Source organism: Numenius arquata, chromosome 17 (assembly GCF_964106895.1).
Source record: "Numenius arquata chromosome 17, bNumArq3.hap1.1, whole genome shotgun sequence".
NCBI lineage: Eukaryota > Metazoa > Chordata > Aves > Charadriiformes > Scolopacidae > Numenius > Numenius arquata.
The window spans coordinates 8,801,699-8,820,329 of NC_133592.1; the positions used below are offsets into that span (position 1 = coordinate 8,801,699).

Here is an 18,631-nt window from a genome sequence, read left to right on the forward strand (position 1 = left end):
AAAACATCTGGGCATGTAGGTAGTTCTAAGCTTGGAAATTTCAAGCCTACAAATCATTGTGTTAACAAAGTTAACTTTCCATTTTTGCTGTGGCTGCTTCCAGGGATCGCATGTGACCAGGTGGCCTGGCTTTTATATTCTCCAGTGGAAATTTCATAGCATGCCTGCCTGTGCTACAACCAACCTGCCTCGTGTGGATGATGTACTTGCATCTCTACAGGTCTCTTCTCACAAGTGTAAAGTGATGTACTATACAGAAGTAATAGGATCGGAAGATTTCAGGTACGTCTGGCTGAGGTTCATGAAGGTCAGCCGATGTCAAACCTTTCTGATATTTAGATGATCAAGCCAGTGTCAAATTGGCTTAAATACGAGTAAATTGTGAGGACTTGTGTTTTCTTAGGCCTAAAAAAAAAAACCCAAACAAAAAAATCCAACCAGTGCTGGCATTGGGGGCAACTAATCTATAAAAGGTGTTAATTAGTTACCTCGTTGTAATCATTATTGGTCACTTTGCTCTGCTTGGAAAGTGTGTGAGTTGTTGAGCTTGGCAGGTTGTTGTGTAGAAATGGGTGCAACTCCAAACTGGAGCTGAGTCAGTTCAGCTGCCTGCCAGTTGATATACGTGACTGAAACTGGTTCTCAGTCACTTTGAACAGCATCTGTTTTTGCGGGGTGTTCAGTGTCTCCATTATTTAACATGAGGCAGAAAAGCTTTTGAGTGTCTGCACCAAAACCATTACTTTTTATTCAGTGTGCAAACAAATACAATATAGATATGCAGCAGAAAGCAAAATCATTGTATGTTCTGAAGCTTAAAACTACTTTATTTTATATTGCAGGGGTTCTATGACCAGCCTTGAATCAAGCCACAGTGGATTCTCCCAGCTCAGTGCTGCCACCACCTCTTCTAGCCAGTCCCATTCCAGCTCCATGATTTCCAGGTAGTGCCACAACAGACGAAAAGCAAATGGATGAGATGGCTGGACCCTCGCCTGTGGCAGTGACTGCAATACAGCGTATTCAACTGGCAATTTCGCAAAAAATCCCCACCCCATAAAAACCTTTTATAGATAGTAAAGTAGCTGTTTGAATTTTAAACTTAGTGGTTTTTGTCGTTGTTAGATCCAACAGCTTGTCTCTTAACTTTAATCCCTTTTTCCTAACTCAGCCATAAATATTTTTGCAAGTCTGCTTGCACAAATCCTAACTCTGAACACAAGGGCTCTCATTGAAAGGAAAAATAACCAGTGCATCAGTTAAGAATGATTTTTTTTTTTTTTTTTAACTGTGTAAATGTTAAAAAGCAAAAAAGAAAAAAACCCTACCAAAAATGCTCCGTAGTGCATTAGAGATCAACTGCAAGTCTCCTGTCAGGACATTCCTTGCCATCGTAAGAAATCCCCTGGGATCTTCCAGTGCTGCAAACTCTTCTCCCTGTTGCCACTAAGTGATGTCCGAGACAAAAGCAGTTGCTGGATACTTGACTTTGTGAGTCCATTTTTTTTCAAAGCACGCCCACAGAGCTGTGGCCAGGCTGTAAACACTAATACCTTTTGTATGAGCACATTTTTGGGGAATTTGAGCTCTGGGTCTCAATGGGTTAAAGCAATTCATTCTTTCCTTGGATTTGCGCTTGAAGCACTGTGGAGAGAGAGGCAGAGAGCAGGCTCTCCCTCGCTGAGCCAGAACTGGTCTGGGGATTTGTTCCCAGCTCTGTGCTGGAGCTTCACTCCACTTCCTTAGCACACTCCACGTGAACCGATTCTACTGAGACTCTGTTCTTATCAGGAATTTATGCAGAGCTTAAGCTTGCTTCTTAAATCACTCTAAAAGAGGTATGGCTTACATCCTTCCTGCGCACTCTTCAGTCCTTCCCTCTATACATCAGAAATAGAGCGCCTTAGTTCTGAGCAGCAGAGGCTTCAGAGTAGGCAGGGAGCAGAGGGATCTTCACTCCAAGATGCTCTAAGCGGTGCCTGCTCCACTGTTTTCACTGCTGCTCCTGCCAGTGGGGAATTGACATTTTGGATTTTGTCCCTATTCTACTTGGGCCCAGGAAATGGTACTTGTTACAGTCTGTTCAGGTATTTCCCACTCTGAGCCCCCTCTCCCACGCACAGCAAAAGGCACAAAAGACTGAAGTGCTGAGCCAAGGGCTGTCAGCAGACAACTACAGACCTTACCTGGCGGTGAACAGAGAAGATTTCAGTCTGAAATACGGCAGGATTTGCATAGTTAGACCCTGCCTGGTCTTTCCTCACCCTCTTAGAGCTAAACTATTTATCCAGGCAAAAAGGAGCCCCTGTGCTGGCTGCAGTCCCTGCTAGAAAGCTGGGCAGGCCCTACTGAGTCTTGGGGAGGCAGCACTGTTATGGGCAAGTGGTAGAGGAGTTTGTGGAGGTCTTGCACCTTCAAAGCAGAACTGACTTAAGATACTGGATGCCCTGCCTGAGGAAAGCTGGTTCTGAACTCAGTATAAATATTTTTTACGACTGGAAAGCGTCTGCGAGGCAGGTTACTGACTTCTAACCAGGAGCACCTCTCTTGTGGACCGAGTCTGGCCAGGGAATGTGGCAGACAGAGCTGGCAAAGAAGTATTTGAGTAACAGATTTAGAGGTGCTGAGAGGCCAGTCTCCTTAAGCTGAACCAAACTGGTCTATTTTGTCTTTTTTTGGATTTAGAATTTGAAGATGGAGGTTAGACTGTTACATAAGCTGCTGAAGTGTGCTGTTGTGTGAGACAGGCCACTGCCTTGGTGTCAGGCAGCTCCCCACCCTGGTGTCTACAGAGCATCCAGCCCTGTGCCGGGGCTCTCAGGCCCCTGTGAGCTCTGCCCAGGCAGGACCCAGCTTTGCTGAAGACAAATTTGTTTGGTTCTTGGCCTGCAGGAACCAGTATCCCTCAGCACAGGGGAACTGGTGCAGCAGGAGGCACAGTGAGCTTAGTGACATTCATGGCTCTTTGCAGATGCCACTTTCCATTTACCGGGCTGCAAGGGCTGAAGGTCCCCTTTCTTTCTCTCTCTCTCTCTCTCTCTCTCAGATGGCGATTTTGCTGACAACTGTAAAGAAACTGCTTCATTCAACACTCCACATCTGTCCAGAGGTGTCTGGCTTTGTAGACCTTTTTGAGTTGCAGTCACTTTTCAAGTCTGAAGATCTGTATTTTGTTTTTTCACTTGAGCTGGCTCAAAAGTGGCACTTTGGGTTTTTTCCTGCTGTTAACCTCAACACATCTTTTAGAGCTCAAAGCACATGACAGCACAAACAGCCAGGGAGATAAAATTCCAGAAAAACAATAGTTAATCCTCCTCTAAGTGAAGTGCTGTGGCAATATGACTTGATCACTGCAGTCTGACTAATTAATTTCCCATACCCTGGTCTTTCTTTGTGTGATAGAATTGCTCTTCTTACTTCTCTCACCCAATGACTCTTCTGTTGGCTTTTTTCCCGTTATCCGTGTCCTTCTGCACTTTTTCCTGTCTGTACTTATGAACTGCATATCAAATTCTGTAAATGTTTTGTATACATAATACCTCATTCTTGGTAATAAAATACAGATAGTCTTTAAAAGATTTTTTTTATCGTTATCAATAAATGTGAACTGTTTGGAAAAAAAAAAAAAAAAAGGGTCAGCTTCTTTATTTCATTCCTCTGATGCAAAACTTCCAGGTTATTTTAGGTGCTGAATTCAAGCCTGCCAGAGCTGCTCTGGGGCGATGCTGTTACGGGGGACGCAGGAGGTGCTTCAGGTCTCTGCCACCATAAGAAGCTTCAGCAAAACATCCTGTCCTGGGGAGCAGGAACTGAGTCACTACAAGGTATGAGGAATGTGGTTTTAGAAGGAAAACTGCCTCTGCTGGGCACTTCCCTGTCACAGAACAAAATCCTTTCCCCGCAGTATGCACACACACACAGTTTTTTACTACTCTTTAAATACATAAAAGGAACAAAATACTGTGCTGAAAAAATCTTCAGGTAGCCCTAAAAAGAGAAAATGGTTGCTTTCATCGTTTATATGATGTCTTTATCCTCCTTTTTCACAGCTGATTGCAGCAGCATCCCTTGTGGAGTGCGTTACGAGTGTTAACTAAAAGGCTCACGCTGCCAAGCGCAGCACAGCAAGGGCACGAGTAAATGGCTCTCATTTGCCCCTGCAGAGGCTGAAATGTCTCTGGCCACCTGACCTTCCAAGTGCAATCGCTGTTTTCCACCTGATTATTTGTTTTTACCTGGTGGCCCTGCCATGGGCTTGCCAGCAGAATAAAGGGCTGTGTCCCCTGGGCTGGGCAAGGCCTGTCCTGGGAAAACCTGAGTGGTCTCAGCTGCCCCCACCACCTGGGTGGGAGGAATCATGGTCACATTTGGGGGAATTATGATTTACTTATTTTTTTATTAGTAGAAGCAGACAAAGCTTTAGCTATTTTTAAAGCAGGAGCCAATAAATGTGAGGCTGTGGTTTCTCTAACCCCTGGAGCTGGAGCAGTGGCTGAAACATCCATTTATGGTTGGTCTCTCAGATTTTATCCAAGCTGTAAAGTTTCTAAAAGGAGACTCTTTAACTCTGGCCGTGGAGGTCTGTCAGCAGGACCAGATGGCAGCCTGACCTACTTCAAGTTTTAACATGTGGCCAATATTTTTTTTATGCCAGCGCATAATTATAATGGGCCGGCTTATTGCTGCTCCGGATGTTACTAAATACAAAAGCCCTTGAAAAGATGTGGTATGAGAAGGTGGTTTTGGCTCTTCAGCTGTGCTGTGCCCAGGGTGGTGGTGGGGCTTTCCCAGCGTGCTCCTGTCTTGAAATGGCAATTAAAAATGAGAGCTGCAGACCTGATTAGAGCTGAGCAGGTGATAATGGTGCGGGCAGGGGCTTGTGTTACCGATTGAACTGTGTATTTTGGTTTGGGAAGGTTTTTTGGTGGATTTTTTGAGACAAAGCAAAATTCCTGGAATAGATTTCACCTGCCCTTTTCCACTTGCCTCCTCTGCCAGGGCTCCCTGTTCTCCAGGTGTGAGACCCTGGTGTGCTTTCTCATTTGCAGATCTAACTTGCCAAGGAGCCCATAAATTCCCTGTCACCCAAGGGGAAGGGTCCTGAGCTGCTATTTCCAAGTCTTTCCATGCATCCCTCCTGTAGAGCTGGGGCTGGTGCTGGGTCACTGTATGGCATTGCTGCCCAAACAGCAGCACATGGGGTCCCCGTGGGAGAAGCCATCTCTTCCCGTCACTTCCAGTATCTAAAGGGGCTACAGGAAAGCTGGGGAAGGACTCTTGATCAGGGAGTGGAGCAATAGGATGAGGGTTAATGGTTTTAAACTGGAAGAGGGGAGACTTAGAAGTCAGGAAGAAATTCTTTGCTGTGAGGGTGGTGAGACCCTGGCCCAGGTTGCCCAGAGAAGCTGTGGCTGCCCCATCCCTGGAGGGGTTCAAGGCCAGGCTGGATGGGGCTTTGAGCAGCCTGGTCTGGTGGGAGGTGTCCCTGCCCAGGGCAGGGGGGTTGGAACTAGATGATCTTTAAGGTCCCTTCCAACCCAAGCCATTCTATGATTTGCAGGACAGGCCCGTTCTGCTGCTTGCTGTAGGCGGACAAGTTGAAGCAATGATGGAAAACCGACTTTTTAAATCCCTGACAGCGCAGGCAGAGCCCATGCCCTGCTGCGGGTGCCCAGTGCGTGTCGGGGCAGCCCAGCACCCTCCTGCTGGGAGCTCCCCAGGGCTGCTCAGCACCAGCAGCCTCGGAGGAAGGCACAAGGCTGGCACAGTGCACAGCAGCCGGGGTGGGGGCTGCTAAATGCCTCCGGGAGAGAAAAATCCTAAGCCTGAAGTGTTGGGTTTTGGCTGTTGTTCAAAAATCAGTAACATCCAGCACAACTTGTCTCTACAAAAAAAATTGCCGTCTCCCTTTTTTGGGGAAGGGGAGGAGAGAACTTATTTTATCTCGTTAACTTGTGTTGTTGTAAGGAGTCTGGACACTGGGAATGAAGGCATCAGGATTTTCTAGCTTGTTGTTTTTCTTTTATTCTCTCCCCTATGACCACTGCTGAATCCATCCTGCATCACACTACAGCCTTGGTCCCTCAGGTGGCACTTGGCAGCCGCAGGCCCCAGGGGAGCAGGGAAGGGACCCCAGTTCTGTGACTGGTGCCAGGTCTGATTTAGTCCTTTCCCCCCGTGGGGGCGGTGGAAATGGGGGCTAACACTGGCCCCCTTCACAGGCCAGAAAGGTCCCCGAGGACACAGGGGAGAGGCAGAGCTGAACCTCCCCAGCCCTCCTCCTGACCTAATAAACAGACAAATAAATAGATCTCTGGCTTTTCTTTGTGCTGGAGGAGCTTTCCCTTTATGGCTGTGGGGGGACCTGAGAAAGGGCAGCTCCCCCCCTGGATGAGCAGCCCTAGGGGAGTCCTGGCTCCCCCCTTCCCCAGCAGGCTGGGCTTGGGGTGCTGCTGTGAGCCAGCGCTGCCCAGGGCTGAGGCTGTGCTTTATATTGTTTGGAAAAAAAAAAAAGGGGGAAGGGGGAAAAAGGGAAAAGGAAGGGGAGAGGAAAAAGGAGTTGATGGTTTATGTACACTTCATCCTGCCACTACCCAACACCAAAAAAGCTAATTTGTATTGAATGTGTCGTTCATGATATGAAATAATTTTGTTGGCAGCTTGGGTCAAGTGTCCAGGTCTCGCTCCTCCTCATACCCGCACCCGGGGAGCTCGAAAACATTGAGACCTTGAAACCCACACACCAGAACTGGCTAAAAAGTACCTATTTTCACAAATTCAGACACTAGAGTCTTCTAAAAATGCAGTTTTCCCAGGCATTAGACCTTACCGAAAAGTCAAATTACTGAAACAGGAATTATAATCCTGTGTCGCTCGAACCAGGACGCAGGGACGAAGGGCTGGGGGAGAGACCCGGGGGGCGCTGGGGTTGTGCTGCAGGGCCAGGGGACAGGGCACAGAAACGGGGGTGGCTGCAGCACAGCCGGTCCCTGGCAGAAACCCCACTAGGTGGTGCCAGCAGCCCACGCACGGCCCACGGGCACCGGCACCGCTGCCCGGGGTCACCCGTGTCCCCTCTGCCCCTGGCGCTGTCCCTGTCCCTTCCAGGCTCTGCTGCCCCACCAGCACCCCAAGGCCATACTGGGAGGGCTGGAAACAGGACAGGCACCCCCGTATAACCCCCTCCAGCACTGGGAAAGCATTTTGCAGGGAGCAGCCACCCCTCTGGTCCCTGGACCATCTCCCTGGTCATCACCCAGCACTGGGGTCAGATCCTCACCCTGTGCCCTCTACAATCCCCAAACCACCCAGCTCACAACGAGAGGGTGCTTGACTGTCATTCAAGCATCAGCCCGTCTTTTGTTTTGCTCTCCTGCTACCAGGGATCTCCCAAAACAGTCGTCATTTGTAAGAGCACTGAGAATGTTAATCAACGTTGGAGAAAACCCTTGAGAAGCTGGTGGGAGAAACCCTGTAGAAGTGAAAAAATATTCTGCTTATTGCCATGGCCCCAGTAAGAATCAGCCCACGAGCTGCAACGGGCTGTAACCAAACATTTCAGTTTAATTATGCACAGGATTCCACCAGGGAAAGGGAGATGGGAAGAGGAGAATGAAAAAGACGGGTGAAAAATACAACACACATCCCTGGGGGTTTGTACCCCCAGTGTACAGTACCACCGTGGGTTTCAGTCCCGGTTTATTCCTGTCCTTCCAAAAGCAAGGATGTGACCAACCTGTGCAGCCATGTTGCTGCACTTCATTAGCTTGTGCGTGCAGCTTCTCCCAAAAAAAGGGCCTTGAAGGGATGGCAAAACAAAATTTTTCTCAAGTATTTTTGCCTTTGCATTATTGCATTATTTGTATTATTATAATGCGCTGCCTCTTGTGGAGGTGTTGAAACAGCAGCAAAGGGGCTGGAGGACTCTCAGCTCCAAAAGGTGTTTGCCAGAGCAGGGAGGGCAGGACTTGCTCCTCTCCCCACGGCTGCTCCGAGCGCTGCCAGGTCCTTGCTGGGGGCTTTACCAGCCCTGGGGGGCAAAGGGTAGGTCAGGGCATCCCCCTCAAACCTCCTGCCGTTCCCTCCGTCCGGCTGGAGAGGCTGAAGAACACCCGCTTCTCTGACCACGAATCCTCTCGAACCTCAGAACCCATCTGCCGCAGTGGAGGACACGCAGTGCTGTAAATACGGCCAGTTAATTGATTGCTCTTGCTCCAGCGGATTTCCCTGAAATCCCTCATCGGTCGATGATGGATCTGTTTCATAACAGCTCCCAGAAACCTTCTCCCATCGCAGCTTGTGTCAGCAGAGCGTCGCTGGGCTCTCACATCCTGGTGGTGCACCTAAAGCCAGCAGCTTCCTGGCACGGGGTGGGATGAGGGCTGCCAGGGAGGAAAGGGACCCGTGGGGACAAGGTTTCTAGACCACCAGTATCAGCCCGACCCCGTGCTACCCATCCCGGGCTCAGCACCCTACAGGGAGCCCACACAGCTGGAGGTGGGTGGCCCTGCAGGACCGCAGCCCCCAGCCCCACCCCAGCCCAGACCCAAGCAAAGCAAAGAAGATATTTTTCTTGCCGGCCGTGGGCCCTTTCAGGCGTGAAACCTCCTGGGGCAGCTCTGGCCCTAGAGAAGGTCCAGCTGCAGAGGGGGTCTCTGGGGGGCAGCCTCCTCTGCATGGTTTTTTCCTAACAAACCCCTGTTTTCCTGAGCAAGGAAAGGGCCTGTCTCTCCACCAGCCCGTTCCGTCAGCCCCCCTGTGCATCAATCCCACCACGGCGCTCGCTGTGAGCCTCTGTCTCCGAAGATGAACTAGGACACGTTGCATGATAACATTGGTGCCCTGAGCCAGCTCTGGGCAGCCACAGTCGCGGCTGTTTATTCGTCCTTCACAAGAATTTAGCAAGAAAAGAAGCAAGGAAGGACCGTGTGAGCTCTTCCCAGGGAAGGCTGGAGGGGGGATGGCTGCCTGGCACTGGCAGGAAGATGTCACCCCACTGCCAGCATCCACGGGCAGGGTCACCGAACCCCTCCAGCCTGCCCAGTAACGCTCCCCCGATAACCCTACAGCAACCCAGCAGCCACCAGCAGTGGGGCAGAGCTGCCAGCCCCGTCCCACCGCCCAGCCTTGTCCCACCCTCAGCATCCGAGGAGCGCAGGACAGGCCAGGGGCTCTGGCTCTGCTTTGCACCATCCTCCTCCTCCTCCCTGGAGCGAAGGGTCTGGGTGATGTGGAGCTCCCTGCCTGCAGCAGCTGCACTGAGCAGTTCTCTTTGAAGATATTTAATGCTCTGCTGTGCAGCGGAGAGGAATAAGCCTGTTCTCCGCCCGCCTTTTTGGCTCTCTCCTGAGCCCTAGATGTTGCTGAGAGGAACTGCAAAGAGCTGAGAAAAAGGAGAAATGGCAAATCCCATCCCAAGAAGACCTTTCCAGAGCTAAGTAGCAACCTTCATCCCCACATGGGACGAGGCAGCATCTTCCCAAATAGCATCTGGTGCTCCTGCCCAGAATCATGTTAGAGCCAGAGCATCCCAAATCCCAGGCACAGCCCAGGTGGTGGCCCAGTCAGTGGTACCCAGCAAGAGCAGCAGGCACCACGCAGTCTTGTCCCACACGGGGACCAGTGTGGCCACGGGGAGCACTGGTGTGAAGGCAGATGCACCAGAGTGGCCCTGTCACCCCTCCTGGCATGATAGTGGGTGTCCTGCAGGACCTTCCACAACAGGACATTCAGCAGCCACATCTCCAGGCCCTTCCCCTGGGAGTTCTGGAGAAGTGACACCAACCTGTGCAAGCAGATATCCAAAACCCCGTGGAAACATGGACCAAACCCCCACAGGCCACACTCTGTAGGGAGGGAACCCAGAGAGCATGTCACCAGCAGTGCTGGATCTTTGCCTCCTAAATTAGAAGAACAAATGTTTTTGGGTTGAAAGGCTGCAGAGCTACTCCATGTTTGCATTGTTTCAGGGTGGTGGAGGAGCAGGACCCAGGTGGAATGGGGGCTGGCTTCTGTGACTTGCCAGGAGCCTGGCACAGGACCCGACGCAGAGCCACAGCAGGAGGAGGAGGAGATGGGTTAATTAGCGAGGGGCTGGGAGAGTGGGTGAGAAGTATGTCAGTGGATAACACACAGCACTGGGTTCTTGGAAAACTGCTGTGGCTTTGTGGCATGTCAGGGACCTGGTGGTGCCCGCAGGCACTCCAGGGCTCTCTGTGGAGGTCAGCCGGGAGATGCAGTCCTCTCTTCCTCCAGCCCAGTCCAACTGCAGCCCTAACCCTCCCCCGTGAGGAATCACTGGGTGAAGAAACCAGTTCAAGGAGCCCATTGGGGATGAAGAGAAAGACTGTGGCGACCTGGAGTGACGTCTGGCACACACATACCAACCTCCCCCAGGAGAGCCAGGAGAGTGTGGCAATCCAGGGGCAGGCAGGGATGGATGGATGGATGGATGGGGATGGAACAGGCAGGGCCTCGGGATTCTGACTCTGACTCAGCCACCAACGTCACAAGCTGCCAGCTCCTGCGGGGCTGGCGGCCCCTGAGAGCCCCTGCGGTGGCCAGGAGATGCTGTTGGGGTCAGTGCTCACTGGAAGAGGTTGGGGGAAAGACGCCATCGAGCAGGGACCTGCAGAGCTGAAACCCGGCAGGTGAAGGCAGAGCTGCTGCCTTCATCCCACAGCTCTCAGGCTCCTGGTTCACTGAGGGCAAACGCATAAATTTCATCTCTCTGTTTGCAGCTCCATGGAAATTGTGGCCAAAAAAGTGCATTTTTCAGCCCTGGAATAAGTGCCTGGCTGAGGGCAGAGGGACACTGAAGCTGAACAAGTGCCAGGCTGCAGCAGGGAGGCTTGGTGAGACATTTAACCCACCTGACAATGATGTGAGGGCTTTTCCTGACCTCCTGCAGCCCTGCTTTGCAAGGAGCTTTGCAAGGAGATTTCTTAATCCTTCTAATGCCTTCTGACCTGCGGGGACCCAGGGCCTCAGGCAGCAAAGCACCGTCAGCCTCGCAGCAGCATCCCGCCCTGGGCAGAGAGTCCTCTCCAGCCCTTCATCCCAACCTACCTGAGCTGTTCTGGGTGGGAGAAGACAGAAGCTGTGTCTTCAGTCACAAGCTTTCTATGGTGCCTGTATCGTGCTCCATGTATAAAAATAAATATATATATGGGGGGAAAAAAGAGAGGGGGTAGGCTTCAAACAAACCAGGATAGAGCAGACAGCAGCTAGAAGTGGCCAGAAGCTTGCAGGAGGACATCCCTTCTCAGCAGCGTGCTTTGCCCTGCCTTTGCTCAGCGCTGGTGCTGTGGCTTTGCAAACACTAGTTTTTAATTATTTTTTCTTAACAAAAACTTTACACAAACACGGCCACGTGTGTGAAAACACTATTCCCCTCACTCACAACCCTGAAAGACCCTTTTATCTGGGGGGAGGAGCAGATGCCAGCACTTGTCCGAGGCTCACCACGCAACTGTCCGTCCCCCCTCGACACCGGGGCACAGGTCCGGTGCCATCTGGAGCGTGACAAGGCAGCAGCAAATCCGACTCATGAGGCAGCAGGGCCAGAGAAATGCCAAACACATCTGGCTGTGCCAGGTCACCCCGCACCGCTGGCGCCTGTCAAACGGATCTAGGACAAACCCTTGCCTTTGTTTTCTTCTGTTTGGGCATCACGAGCGTCCCGGGCTTTGTAGGACGGCAGCTCGGGAACATTAACTCACCGTAGGGTTATTTTGTCTTCATGCTAAACTCTTCCTGGAGATGTCAGCTGCCAGAACGTGTCATTTATGCTTCACGGCGCTGCCTTAGCGGTTCGTGGACGTGACACAGTGACAAGAAACAGCATCCTTGAAGGAAGGGCTCAATCTGGATGGTTCTTCTCTAACAAACAAGTGTGAGCTGGGCTGAGCCAGCCACTCGGGGTGGCTCTGAAGGGGCCAGGGACATCCATGGAGGTGGCTGTGGTGGTGGGGACGTGCCGTGAGCTGTTCTGAAACAGCCTCAGTTACTGGGAGTTGTTCCCAAGTCCAAAGGCAAGACTCGGGCTGTTACAGCTCTGCTCAGACCCGGCGAGTCCGGTGGGATGCTGCCTGCCCACCTCCTGAACTCTAGTGAGTCACGGCACATCCCCTGGGAAGGGGGAGGTTACGGGAGTTAACTGGGTTGCTGCTCTCCTTGCAATGGGCAGGCAGGAACGGCAGAGTTGGCAGGGCTTTTGGAAATTAAATTGTGGGGTGTTTCTGCCTGCGGGGGCTGCAGGTCGGTGTGATCATGGGGCTCCTTCTCCCCATCCATTGAAAGGATCCATCCCCATCCATCCCAGGAAAGGGCTTTGTTACAGCGAGCAGAGACCGGCAGCCCGCACCACAGCCCTGATTTCCCGGCTTTTGCCTCTCGGAGATGGAGCAGGATTGGTCCCAGTCTCACCACTTTAAAGTGTAGGGATTGCTCCCTTGCTATTCAATCCTCTGGTAATGGCAAAGGCTCGTGCTTTTGCCCAGCGCTGAAGGAGGGCTGCTGCAGATGCTGCTGCCCACGGAGCGCCCCTGTTCCTGCTTTGCTGCAGCGGTTCAGCTCGGGACCCCTTATGTCCCCTCTGGAAGGGATGCGAGTTTGGTGGATAATTAATTGCACAGATTAACTTGTGCCTGTCAGCAGCCAGGGTGCAAGTACGATGGGTCTGAGCACCAAGGTATCACTGAGCAGCTCCCTGGGAGGACAAAGTGCAGGACATGTCTGCGCGCCCCCACACCGCAGCAGCTGGTGTTCGGGAGCATCTCGGAGCCATTTGGGTGCTTTCCCCTTGGTGTCCCACCCCTGCTGGACCGTGGGCTGGAGAAGACCCCATGCAGGGTGAACAGGACCATGTAAAGGAGCCGGCTGCAGCCCTGCCTGGGTCCAGCCCCTGTGGCAGCCCCCGTGGACGTGTCTCTGCTGCAGAGGACAGCTGGCAAATTACAGCTTTGCACTTGTATTTTCCCCTTTAAAGAAGCTGCTCTGCAAAAGCAGTGCTTTACCTTCCTTGACTCAGTTTACCTTGTAAAAACCTCACCCTTCTGGCTGCTTCTGCAGAGGTTTTTGGCAACACCAGGCACTCAGCCAGAGGGACAGACCCAAGGAACTGGAGCCGTGTTTTGAAGGCTGGGACTTTATTCCTTCCCACGTTCCTGCTGTGAAATGAGAAGGAATTTGGCAAGCCTCAGCACAACAAGCCACATCCATCAGCTCTGGTTAAATATGGACAATTGTTTTAAATGTTATTGGAAGGGAGAGGAGAGAACCACATGACCACACACACAGGTCATTGCACAAGGAAAATAAAGCCAGTCGGGTGCTGCAGGAGGTCCTGCCTGACCCACAGGAGCGTGGCCCCATCTGGGAGATGTGAGGAGGTCTTCAAATGCTGGTGTTCTATCAGCATCCCTTCCCCTCCCAGTGCCACTAGAGTTACACCAGCCTTGATAGAAACAAGACCTGATTTTGAGCATAAAGCAGCTGCACGGGTATCTTACTGCTGCCAGCTCATCTCTGCTTCCCGCTGATGCCCGAGGAGCCTGATGGAAGTGAAGTGCACGTCGTTCCCCATCTTCAAAGCCTCTGAAGAGCCACAGAGCTCTGCTTCAGCACTTGGGAGCAGCTCTGATGCCAGGAGACACCATGGCTTGCAGCTGTGCCCTCCGGTCCTGTGGGGAAGGAGACTCATGAACCCCCCTTTCCCCTCCAGACCCCCAGGTCGGCTCGTGCAATGTCCCCTGGCCTCCACTCCCCTCTTGCTTTTGGGTTCTTCATCTTTTATTCCCAAAGCATCACCCCTCCTGGCTTCTCTGGCCATCGGCCCTGCTGGGGACAGTCACCCCATTAACTACCATGAGAGGGGCTTGTTCTTGTTCACAGCCGGTTTACAGGTGGCCAAGGTGTTCTGCAAACCAGAGATAGGGCAAGACTCATCCTTGGGGCAGGGCAGAGTCCCACCACAGCAGACTCCAACCATGGGCAGGGAGGGGAAGGTGCCATTTCACAGCTCACCGGCACCAGTTTGCTTCCTTTGAAACGAGAACAACGTGGGGAAACCAGGAGGGCTCAAGGGTTGGGTGGATGCCAGAGGTTCGGAGAGCGGCATGGAGCTGGGCAAGCAAGAGCTCAGCGGGATGGTGCCCCTGGGGCTGAACAGGGACGGCTGCAGCTGATACTCACCGACAGAAAATATGTTTTAAAAATGAAATGTCCTGACAGGCTGTGGTGGCGCCGGAGCCCCCGGCGCAGTCTGCAGAGCGGAGACAGCGGCTGCTCAAGCAATGCTGTCAGGAGCTCTTACGGTGACACCGGCTGCGGCGAGAGGGCAGCCAGGGAGTGGGGACGGCATGGGGAGTGGGCAGAGGTTTCCTTCTCCGAACCCAAAAGGGGCAGGAGGAGAGGTTTTGGGGGAAGCCAGACCAAAATGCTGAGACTCAGCAGCCAAGAAGCTGCTGTCCCGGGTCACCGGTCCCCCAGCTTGCAGGACACCGGGGCAAGGGACATGCAGCCCACACTGTGGGACCTGGGACATTCAGAGGAAACATCAAGCAGCTCCCTTGTAAAATGAATGAAAACATTTTTTCCCAAGCTTGCTTTCTGATAGATCCATCCTTTGCTCATGCCCTGAAAAGGAAGGAGCAGTTTGACCGTAAACATGGCTACAGCAAAAATCAGCTCAGATCTGGGACAACACTGAAGTCACTTTTGCCCCCGAGATGTAGAGGTTTATTTTGTTATTTAAGGACAAGGGGTCACTGGGGAAAGGGGAGAGGACGGAGCAATGGAAACCCAAGGAGTCAAGGCCACACAGTCAGCGGGGAACCGGCTTTCACGGGCAGTGACAGGCAGCCTCCCGCGGGCAGGGCGCATCACTGGGGGATGTTTACAACATGACATTTTCATGCACTCTGAAAAAAAAAAAATAATAAAGCAGCGGTTGGTTTTCAGGGCGAGAGCGTCACGTCTGCCTGCCTTTGCACCGGGGCATGATGCAGAGCGCTGCTCGCATTAAGACACGGGTCAGGGGAGGCACCGCTGCAAGCGCTACTCGGGGACAGGAGCGGCCGCCCGGCTGCTTGGGATCCGTGGCCAGACGTGACGCTGGCTGCAGCAGGAGCCTCTGTGACAGCCTGGCAAAGAGGGGACATGGTCCCAGCTCAAGCAGGAGCACCCTGGATGGGTGAAGACAGGCAGGGGGGCTTGGTCTGGCTCCATGGCAAACTGGTGGAGTGCCCGTGAGACCCCTCTCTGCTCCCATCTCCTGAGGCTGGGGTCTTGGGCATCTCCGTCAGACCCTGCTGCACCGACCTTGTGCTAATGCTGGGGATTCACCAAAGATGCCATCTCCCTTCTGACGCTGCCATGAGAAGCCATATACCCACTCCCAGCCCCCCAAAGCCCTTCAGTCATCCCTCAGAGGTGCCAGCCCTTCTCTGATCTTTGGAATAGCTCCTCTCTTCACATTTAAGTTTCTTGGACAATGGCAGGACCTTACACTGTATTTCAGGGGTCTTCTTACCTAATTCTGCCATTTTTCTCCTGGAAATACCTTACCTGTACATGTATCAGCCATCCAGAGATGCACTGCCAGGTATGCCCCTGAAAGTCCTGCCCTGGTGAACACTATTACACTTTGTACCATTTCTTTTCATCCCTCTTTCACGTTCAGCCTCACTGGTCTCTCAGCATCCTTGTACCCCTGCCCTGTCTGCTCCTGCCCCTGCCCTTCCCCACCTGTACCCCAAGCCCAGGAGAGCAAGACAGGTCTTGTTTTGGGGCTTTCATGCCTACAGAAGCATCAGCCTTACATTCAAGAGTCTCCCACCGCTGCCCGGACTGATTTATTTGCAGTGGCCAAGGGCGAATGGAGGGACCATGCACGGGGATGGATGGCGACAGCATCCTCCCAGTCCCCAGCCCATCCACTCATTGCCTCCTCTGTGGCTGCCAGCTTTATTGGCACTCAAAGTGGATTAGTGCTAATATGAAGCCATATGTGTGTCTAGAGAGGCTTAAGGCATGTGCTGGGGCTGCATTTCCCTCCTTGATGCCACCACAGTGGGCAGAACTGGGCAGAGCTGGGCACTGGGACCACCAGGACTGCTGCAGCCTGTCTGGGAAGGGGCTGGGCTGGAGCCCTGCTCCTGGACGGCACCTCAGGGCTGCAGAGACACACGTCTGAGACCCCGGCATCACACATTTCATCTCTTGATGACCTGAGAGTGTTGCCGCAGACAATGTCACCTCATGTCACCCGAGGAGAAGCTGTGTCGGTGGCCCTAAGAGGCGAGCTTTTCACTGCAGCTAATAATCCCGGCCAGGGCAAGATAAGAGATGCTACAGAAACTCCTCCAAGCTGGAGAACAGCTGCGCTAAATCCCTTTAGTCCTCAGCAAGACATTTGTTTACAGGGAGACTAGATTTTATTACCCGGGGTTGTCTAGTACAGGCTGTTCATGGGCTCCCTGCCCACCCCCCCGCAGCGCTGGCGCAGGTCCCTCCATCCCCTCGGCGGGGGGGGAACAGGGGCTGCGGCAGGAAAAGGGGCTTGGTTTGGGTCAAGGTGGGTTTTCAAACCCAAGATGACCTCTTTTGCTAGGAAGAGGTCAGCCGTCTGGAGGAGGAATGAGCTGGGTGCCAGGGTCAGCTTCTCTTTGCCCCGGCTGCCGCAGCCGTGACACCGGGGCTGAGCACCCCCTCCGATGGCTGCACGTGTGACACGGGCTGCCATCAGCCTGGCTGAGGGTTGGAACAGCCCCATCCCCAGGGAGGGTCCCGTCCCCTCAGGCAGGGCATGCCACAAGGATGCCCTGGGTCTCCCTGAAGCAGTTGGTGATGCCAGCAGGGATCTTCTCCCATCCCTCCTCCAGCAGCGATGGAGGACCCCAAATCCAGCTCAGTTTTCCTACCCTCTCCCCACTGATGCCCAGCCCAGGGCTATGGGCAAACCTCAGCCCCCACCTCTTCCAACCAGCTCCTGCCTCCTGCTGCCTTGCAATTACAGCCTTTAAGCCATTAACCCCAGCTGGCACTGGGGGGGACAGGCTGCAGGGAGGCAGCGGGAGAGGAGCCAGGGCTGGTGTGACCCTCTCTGGGGCTGGTCACCCCCATGTGCCCCCCAAAACAAGGCTGAGCCACAGGCTTTCCCCGCTGGGGGTGGCATGTACCCCATGTCGGCCCCGCTGGCACTGGGAACAGGATCCGTGGGGCGACACGCTGTTCCAGACAGAGCACGGAGCACCACGTATGGCTGATCCATCTATGCATCAGGGAGGGCTGCGGCTCCCCTGTAAAGTGGGGGCGGAAGCGATGGCGGTTCAGATTTCTCCTCTCACCTGTCGCTAAATCAAAGGCCATTTGGATTTAATCTCCGGGAGAGGCAGGTTTAACCCTCTCCTGTGCGGGTGGGTGTCCCCACGCCGGGGTGAGGACCTGCCTCACCGACCTCTGATACGGGGCTCGCTGCCAGCCCTCTCCTCCCCTCTCCCGATTTTGCCTGGTCTCCCATCCAGGGCTCATTCTGGGTGGGAGAAGCGATGCTTCACCCCACGAGGCCACTGCCCGGCCACCGCCTGTGGTGATGGGCAGCAGCTGGGGACACGCTGCTCGGCAGAGACGGTCTCGCCAGGGTTTCTCATTACTGACTGCTTCCGTCTCACCTTCTCAGCTGGAACGCCAGAAAGCCCTGCTGAAAACGCAGCCGCTCTCACGTACACCATGAATTTAATCATGGGCAGAAACAGGAGGCAGAGGCACAAGCGGGTGGTGTGGGGTGGAAGCATCCTGCGGGCACGGGCTGCTTTTGTGTCCTGTCATGGGGTGCTGGGTACCCCATCACAGGGGTCAGTCACGTATCAGCTTCCAGAAGGTAGCACCTGCTGCGAATTATTTGCCACCACATTTCTAATGCTGCTTCACTGCCTGGAAGCTATGGGCAAGGCACATCGCTCCCATCAGCCTGGAAAGCTTCACCCAGCGTGACCACACGATGCTGATCTGCTCACTGGGCAGCACAGGTTACTGGGGCACCGCCTCCGGGACTGGAGCAATGCCCAGCCGGAGAATATTGCTCCTGGCTTCCTCCGTGTTTACCGTCCCTTCTGAACCATGACATGCTGAGCATTGAGATATGAGCTCCCCAAAACCACATCCAGACGCAGCACAGGCTGTTCCTGAAGTTTTCAAACCGTCTTCCTGAAGGACATCTCAGCACTGCGGTGGAGCCGAGTCCAGGAGCAGAGCTGGGGAGCACTTGGCCAGTGGTCCATGTTCTTTTGGGTGTCCCCTCGCACAATCATTTTAAGGCACCAAAGATAAGGCTCGCTAAGTGAAATAAAAATGAACGTTTATAAAAGACTTTGCAAAACTCAGCAGAACATTAGGGGCTTTGTTTGGGAGAGCTCAGCTCACACCCCTCCAGCTGAGGAGCTCCGTCCCTGCTGTGCATGGGCTCAGGAACAGAAAAGGCCTCACAATGCCCCAAGTCCCACGAACAGCAGTGGGAAGGGAGCGTGTTACTTGTGCACGGCCCAGTGCTGCTGGCTTTTTCCAGGAGCAGGTGTCCAGCTCCGTCCTCTACCCTCATCCCTGCATCTGCTGCTGCTGCTCCCCAGCTCCC

At 53.3% G+C, this 18,631-nt stretch overlaps 1 protein-coding gene across 1 annotated transcript in view; it reads left to right on the forward strand.

Moving 5' to 3' along the window:
- The window catches only part of SEC14L1 (SEC14 like lipid binding 1), a 41,711-nt gene extending 38,096 nt beyond the window's left edge, over positions 1 to 3,615 (forward strand). The window contains exons 15-16 of the mRNA XM_074159918.1: positions 104 to 282; positions 843 to 3,615. Coding sequence (XP_074016019.1) covers positions 104 to 282; positions 843 to 948 — 285 coding nt within the window. The 3' untranslated portion in view covers positions 949 to 3,615. The remainder of the gene's footprint in view (positions 1 to 103; positions 283 to 842) is intronic.
- The last annotated feature ends 15,016 nt before the right edge of the window (positions 3,616 to 18,631 follow it).